Consider the following 7884-nt stretch of genomic DNA (forward strand, 5'->3'; position numbering starts at 1 on the left):
TTTTTTTTTTTTTTGACTTGGCCCCCGGGAGAAGGATTGGGGATGGTGCAGAAAGCTGACAGGCTTTTCTTTATGGACGAAATAGAGATCGAGGCGTTGTACTACCTCAAACGATACAGGACGTTGAACAAACGATACAGCTCCGGTTGAGGAAAACAATGCGAAAAAAAGCAACCCAAACGTCCTTTTCCCAGGATTGAGCGCCTCAGAAAAAGGAAAAGGAAAAAACGATAGAATGGAAAACCACACATCGGCAAGAGAATGCTGAAAAGAGCTGAGGGCTCCAAAGGGTCTACATCAAAATTCGGTCGGGAATGGTGTTGATCTTTCTAATACTTCAGTGGGTGACATTCAAACAGGTCTCGTGTTTGCTGATAGTTCCCCCTTTAGCTACCAGTCTGGCAGATCTAGCTTTGCTTAGCAAGGTTAATCAAGCAACAAAAAGGGAATGCAGATACACGTGCCAAGGACGGTAAAACTGCAAGCCGAGAGTGAAAGCATGCAGCCAACAGGGTCGGAAGGACGTCAAGAAGAATGTATACACTTCAAAGCGCGTCGTCTCTTTTTCTAGCCAAGCTCCATATTTTGAGACATAGATCAAAAAAATAGTAACCAAAACCGGAATGAACAAAACAAGTGAGCTCATAATAAAACGCCGCATGCCGCCTGTGCCTTTGCCGTAACTGTGTCTGAAGAAGACAAGCTAAAAAAAAGAACAAACATCCAAAAGAGAGGGACGGCGTAAACTGCTACAAAGAACCGCCTACGCCGCCCTACGCCACCATGTGAATCCCATCACCATAGCCCTACTTCTTCTTTCTGGCCCACCAAGCCCCCAACTCGAGACATTCCCCCCAGCTTGTGCCGTTCTCCTTCAGCAAGTCGTTCATCATCTTGCCGAGCCACCCGTCCCATTCGTCCTGACTCTTCCCGCTGACCTCCCTCAGCACGGGCTCGAGGCTCTGGATCAGCTGCACGACCGTCAGCAACGCCGTCCGCCGCAGCGCCGCTTGGTTTGCCGACAGCGCCTTGCCCTTGCTGCCGGCGCTAGTCGTGCTGCTGCTGTCGTTGTTGTTGCCACCACCCTCACCCCGCAGGCCCTTGACGTAGCTCTTACCATCCTTGGTTACCACGCCGCCGACGCCTTCACGCTCCCACTTGACCTCTGAAAGTGGCACCGCCAGCCGCTTGGATCCGATCCCAACTAGGCCTTCTTCCTGCAGCAGAAGGGGGTTGATGATGGTGCAAGGCACCGGGCTGAGCGACCGCGCGTCAAGAGCCTTGGTCACCCAGCTGTTATACTCGACCAAGTAATTGTTGAGCGGCGATGACATGGGTGTGTTGGCCGTCATGACGTAGGCACCCAGCGATGCCGCCGCTCTATCCGGGTCCTCGTCCGATGAGCTATCGTCTGAATCCTCGTCCTCATCCGAGTCGTCTTCAGAGCCCTCAGAGTCATCGTCGGCAGCTTGCTTGCCCGACCCGGACCCTATCGCCGTGGTGGGGACGTGCGGCCGCAGCATGCGGACAATGTAGTCCGCTTCCCAAAACTCGACGACGCCTCCGGGACGTAAAATGCGCATCACCTCGTCCATGACATCGTCGCTTGTGCTCTGCGGAGCCGTCATGGTGACGGCCTGTAACATGACGAGGTCGAATTCGTTATCAGCAAACGGGTAAGGGGTCTTGCGCAAGTCATGCTGGACAAAACGCCACTTCATGTCCCTGTCCGGTCGCGGAGGGATGTCAAGGCCGTCGCTGCTGCTGCTGCTGCTGCTGCGGCTGCTGCCGGACGAGATGCCGGCGCCGCCAATCGGTACGATGTCAAGACCGGTAAATTGAACATTTGGATGGCCCCTTTTGGACCAGTACTGGTGACATTTCATACTCCAAAAGCCAGAGCCGCAGCCGATGTCCAGCACGCGGACGGGCGGGCGGTCACGGAAGACGGGCGAGCATATCGGCCTACCAAATAGCTTGAGCATCATGAGCGTGCGCATCGACTGGCGGTTGAGCTCTGGCAGGTCGACCGGCAGGGGATAGGAGACGGTCGGGTCGGCGATGTATGTTCTACCATTGCGATTGACAAAGTTCCTCTGAGCGCGGACATTTCGGCGATGCTGAGAGCCCTCGGCGTCGGAGTGATGATCCGTAGAGGACATCCTGGTGCGACCACTTAGAGATGTGGCGCCGGAGGTGCTCGAGAGGCTGTCCGTGGTGTGTGAGAGGGGTATACTGTTGAGTGTGTGTTTTGATGAGGTGCCATGTGGCATGGCGGCATGATGATGATGTTTTCTATTTGTTTCGTGCGACTTGGGTCGGGCCTGAGTCGATGACGTCTGATCGAATGGAGGCAACGGCGCCTGGGTCGAGGACTGTTGCCTTTGGTTTCGCCTGTCTGAAATGTGTTGCGAGATGCGCTGGCTGAAGGAGCTTTTGCTAGGTGAGGCGAGCGCGTATGGTATAGAAGCTCCAGACGCAGCAGCGAGAGCAGCTATCGAAGGCGAGATTGTGTTGACGACGTCAACAGCTGAAACAGGGTGTGGTTCGGCGGTAGACGGTGTGCTCGCAAACCTTGGGTCGATGTTCGCAGGTTGCGAATTGGGGATGAACGGCTGTTCCTGGGCCTTGTATTTTGGAGACGATGTTGAGTAATCCGAAGATTCTGGTGGTTCTTGGAGCTGCCGATGTGGTTGTGACGCAGAGGCCGAAGGAGAATCGGGGTCAGATTCTACTGCTGCTGGCACGTGTCGGTCAACGCAGGGCGGCGCTGTTGCTGCTGGTGTGTCAACGGCGGGGAGTGGCCAATTTGGGGATGAGTAGTAAAAGCTTTGGTCCGATTCAGTCGACGTGGACTGTTTTGCACTGCTTTCTGGCCTTGACGCCGCAGCTTCTGGTGACGTCGCTGTTCTCCTCAGATGCAGGTGGTGGTGCCAGCGGCTGGGATGGGCGGGGCGCTCCCTGTCACCGCTGGCAGCTTCCCCGTCAGCACCTCCTCTTTGGGGGTTGTTGCTGTCGGTGGATGCTGTCCTCGCGTGGCCAAACAAGAGCGGGCGCCGATTGACGGCCCGACTTGTCGAACTGGACCTTGCGAGAGGCTGTGACTGCGGCGGTGATGAAGGCGAACTTGGGGAAGAAGAGTCTCTCGTCAAAGTGGACGGTGTCTGGCGGTTGTTGTTGTTGTTCTTCTTCCTGCTGCTGCCCACTCCCTGATGAAAGGGGGGGCTGGCTGCTGCCCAATAATACATTGCGACTAGCAAACTGAGTTTTGCAGCCCACCGGGTAGACAAAATACGACGCTAAAACGCTAGTCAATCCCTGCTACTGACCAATCAACCGCCGCCGGAAAGCTGTTCCGGGGAGGACCAGGTCCCGCAAAGCGCTGTATCCGTAGCGAGTTGGATGGTGGGGTTGGTAGTTGACCCTTTTTCAGGGTGATTCGTTTCTTTTTCTTTTTTTTTCCTCCTCTCACTAGCCTTTGTACCGTCACTCTGGGTACTTCAATGAAGAGTGGATTTGCACGCTTCCCCGGCAGTTAGTCTGGTTGATTATTCCTGTTTGTTTCCGTAATGTCTGTACTGTAAAGACAGCACCAGACAGTCAGATTCTCTTCACGCCAATAAGCGCCGCCGCCAAGTCCGATACTCACCGTCGAGGCGACTTGATTTCCTCCCGAAATAAGATTAAAAAAAATTAAAAAAAAGTATGAATTAAGCTTTGATACTCGTTCTTGGTTCGATTTCTCAAAGCAACCCTCGCTGGATTCGGAATCGGGGCTTAATCTGAAAATGGCCGGTCTCGGACCTAAAGGTCGCAATGCTCAGGTACAGCAACGTATGTCCCTGGCTCAGGCTGGTGGGCTTGACGCGGAGGGGTATCGACAGGTATCCAGAGTTCATCCAGTACCTTCCCCGGTGCGCCTGTCTGTCCTGGGGAAAGAACCGACTCGCTGAGGCTTCCGTCTTCTTCTTTTGCTCCTTCTCCTTTTGTCTATAGACGAACCAGAGGTTGTTTTGGCGTTTTCGGTCAAGTCGTGGCTTTGTTTCTTTGGCATTATCTAATCTTGATCCTCTTCCCCAAACAACTCTTGGGGACCTCCCATAAAAACCATCACGTTCCTAGTTGATTCGAGACTTGGTATATCGTTCGGTTCTTGCCTTGTCGGTCTTTTTTTTTTTTTTTTTTTTTTTTTTTTTTTTTTTTTTGTGAAACTTCTGGGTGTTGATTCGGCCAGTCTTCGTTGACCAGCACGCTACTTTGGGTAGCTTCAGACCAAAGTCCACAACATATCAGCAGTAAAAGTCACAGGAATTCGGTAACAATATGCGATTCATCCTCTGCTGGTTGGGATGATTCTCTCGTGCATTTTCCCTCTAACCTTGACAATTCAGCCCTTGCAGCTTGTCGTCTGTTTTCAGCTTGAGGGTCTTGTAGATGTCTGTTCTGAATCACAAATGGATCCTTCTGGCCTTTTTCAGCGTCGCTTCGTTCAACTCGATGGCACCATTGCCCCTGAAATCATCCTTGTCCTCGCTTGGGATAATACGACCTGCTCAGGTACCAGTGCGAGCGGATGCAAAACGCAGCCCAATGGTTTTCTGGTTTGAGCTCTCTTGAGTTTCCCTTCTCCAGAATGCTTGTTTCGAAACGTGGGCTTGCCTTTTGTTCGTCTTGGGCTCAACAATGAGCAGGAGGAAAGCCTGGGCGACTTGGCCGACTTCGTTGTGACTTGTATTCTGGCTAATTAAAACCTATGCTGCTTTGATCTCGTCTGTCTGTCAAAATATTGACAAACACGTTTTAGGTCGTCGGTCTGGTGTAATCTGAGCCCAAAAACAAATCCAGTTTGCCTGCTGGAGAAAGGAGTTCAACTGAAGGGCAAGTCCAATTTGCATCAGCTCGGCGAAACAGCACACCTTATGTGTGTGAGGACACCCTCCCTCCACGAGTCACCCATAAGAAATAGTTGCCTCTTCCGACATCCAAACTTGGCCCAATCTAGCCTAACTCCCAAGACAAAGGCGAGCTGGAACGAATAGGATATGGGCCTGCGAGACAGGACACGTCTGACGGCCACCTTGGACTTGGAATGGTAAAGTGTGCTTGCTGTTGGAGTGTGACCCGAGAGGCAAGATCCTAGCTCGAGCATCTATCCGGCCGTTTTGTTGATCTTATTGGTTGTTTTTCTCTGATCCTCCCGAGGATGTATCGTTGCTGTGGGTATTTGCCCCGGACATCCCACAGGACAAAACAACCTTCAAAAGTTCAGCCAAATCAGCCCCTTTGAGGGGGGCTGTTTTGCTGCTAAGGGGCTGATTTGGCTGTCCAAAACTTACAGTATTCCTTTGCCTATATATTTGTCCAAATCAATCTTCTAGAGCAAACATTATCATATATATTGAGCTGCCTTCTGAGATGAAGGATACAGGCGCAAGTCCCGCATGGCCCCCAGCTTTGTGTTTCCCCGCACCCGAGCGATGCTACACAATCCCGAGGTATCCTTCCTGATGTGGCCGTGCCACGACGACGCGTGCTTGGCTCATGCCTAGACCTTGGTCTCTTGGAGGCCCTACACGAATCACAACGTACCAACAAGGACTCATAACCTGCACCACGGCATGTAGCAATGCCTTGTCTCTTTTTCTTGAGCAGGAGCCGTATGTATGTATGGTATGGGACGGATTTGTTTCTGAAAGTGGTTGTATGTCTCTGGCGGGCTGCAACCTCCCGTTCATGATCAAAACCAACCAAGATAAGCGAACAAGCATCTGGCGGTACCTGTCTTGGCGTCTCTCCGTTATCTCGGGGTTCGAATGCACCAGAATCTTGGTGCCGGGCGAAAAGGAAAAACAACTCAATCTGAACGGGGGCGATGAACAAAAATCATGAGGAAAGATGATGGCAAGCAGACGCACGGCTAATCTTGATGCTATTGCCCATAACAAAAACTATGCGTGAGCTTACTTCCGTATTCAACAACCCGATGCTACACGACAAACCGCTGAAAACCGAAAATGGCATGTTTTGCCTACAAAAAAAAAGTGTGTGCCAGCCTTACTACATATGGCACTGCATTTTGCATTTGCGTCTTGCATTAATTATCCGCCGTCTTTGCAGACCTTGGCCCCACGTCTCGAAGGAAAACCAAGACAACCCGGGGAAAAAAAAGAGGAGGGAGGGGACACTGCAGTTAAACGATGGTTGCTGGTTTCTCCCACAAACTCGCGAGGCACACGATCAAGATCTCAAAGAGAAACCAAATGCATCCAGGAGATGAGTTGTTACTCAAGGCTGAATAATGTGGCCAACACCCGCTCTCTTTTTTGTGGAGGGGGGAATTTCGATTAAAAGGAGCATTCCAGGCTTATATGGGAGGTTTTACCCGCGTTTACCCGCCTCACCGGTGCGTAGAAGCTTCTTACACCCCAGCAGGGGGTTTATACACCCACTCACCGTGTGTCTTCTGTTTGATGCTTGTGATGAAAATGCCAGAAATTGGCTTTGATTTTTGTTGGTGAATTCCCGAATAGGGTGTTTTACTTTCAAGATGGAATCCCACTCTAAGTTGTGAAGGCATGTGCGCATTTTGGCATGTATGGATGGGATGCCTGTTCGGAGCCTGGTCGCTGGCTATATTCCTAACACACACGGCTCGACAGATGATGCGAGAATCTTGTCAGATGCTTCATTGCTTTATCCCAGTTTGGTCAAATACACCCAGCTCGGACTCATCGCTTGCTTGGACAAAATGCATGAGCGGCTGGATACGACCAAAATGGCGATATTGTTTGTCGAGTCTCGCTCTATATATCTTTTACTACAGTAGACGGCGCCCAACGGTTTAAACCCGTTTTCTGGGTTTCCACTATATATTCGTTCCGTAGAATGATTTTCCCTGGCGCTTAGGCTCCTGCACTGCAACTAGGCCTATCCCATAGTATTGGTCTGGCGAGATTGGACTTTGGAGTTTCCACTGCCCTTGCTACATTCAGCAATATGAAATGCCCAGTTTCCAATCTATTGTAGTCGCTACGAAAAAAAAAGACACCGACACAGGAGGGTGCGCTTGGCTGCTTCCTTATGATTCGTTCCATGATTGGATGTATATTCACCAATCAGAAAGAACCGCAAGCAAAATAACATGCAAGGCCCTTTTCTTAAACCCTGCTTCGTCAACGGCTTGATATGGGCCAAGGAACTGGGCGCTATTATCTGGCATATAGCCTCATACGGAAGGGAGGGTTGTTGGTTTCCATCCCCAAGCGGAAAATGTGACTACGTAAATAGCTGCCGGGGGGTGCTTTTCCCTTTTCCGCTTTGTGAGTACCAATTCCAGGGATCTTGCTGGGTCGACATGTGTGCATGATAAAAGCTCAGGAACGGGTTTAATCCGGGGTCCCGGAGTCAGGTACGAACCTCTCCGTATTAGTTCCGATATGAGCATGATGCCTGCACAAAAGAAGAAGCAGAAAAAAAAATATAGCGAGGAGCATGCGGTCAAAAACAGAGCAACCTGCGCTTGGTGGATCTCCGGAAGTCTCGGAGGCAGACGGGCTCGCTCAGCCTGGAGACACTCGTCCTATAAACGAGAGCAGCCGACATAGGAGCGGAGGAAGAAGACCCGAGACATTGGACAAAGCCAGGGTTGCCAGAGTTTTGGGAAACATGAGGGCTTTTGTGTTTCCCCCTATGAGATTTCATATATTGTTGTGTATGTGTTTCTTAATCGGCAACCAAAAGATAAAAATCCAGCATCCTTTTTTTTTTTTTTCTTTTTTTTTTTTTTTTTTTTTCTCTTTCGTGCAAGAATTAGCCCAAAAACCTTGATCAATGCAATCTCCAGAGGACACCGGTGCCAGAGGAATCTCGTTTACCGTTATTTCT

The 7884-nt window shown here is 50.9% G+C and overlaps 1 protein-coding gene across 1 annotated transcript; it reads right to left on the reverse strand.

Moving 5' to 3' along the window:
* Nucleotides 1-806: 806 nt before the first annotated feature.
* Nucleotides 807-3248, reverse strand: PpBr36_07835 (uncharacterized protein; the record flags this gene model as incomplete). The annotated part of the gene is made up of 1 exon (XM_029894969.1): nucleotides 807-3248. The coding sequence occupies one exon, from the start codon at nucleotides 3246-3248 to the stop codon at nucleotides 807-809; it is 2442 nt and encodes an 813-aa protein (XP_029748612.1).
* Between the last annotated feature and the right edge of the window lie 4636 nt (nucleotides 3249-7884).

This window comes from Pyricularia pennisetigena, chromosome 1 (genome assembly GCF_004337985.1).
Source record: "Pyricularia pennisetigena strain Br36 chromosome 1, whole genome shotgun sequence".
Taxonomy (NCBI): Eukaryota; Fungi; Ascomycota; class Sordariomycetes; order Magnaporthales; family Pyriculariaceae; genus Pyricularia; species Pyricularia pennisetigena.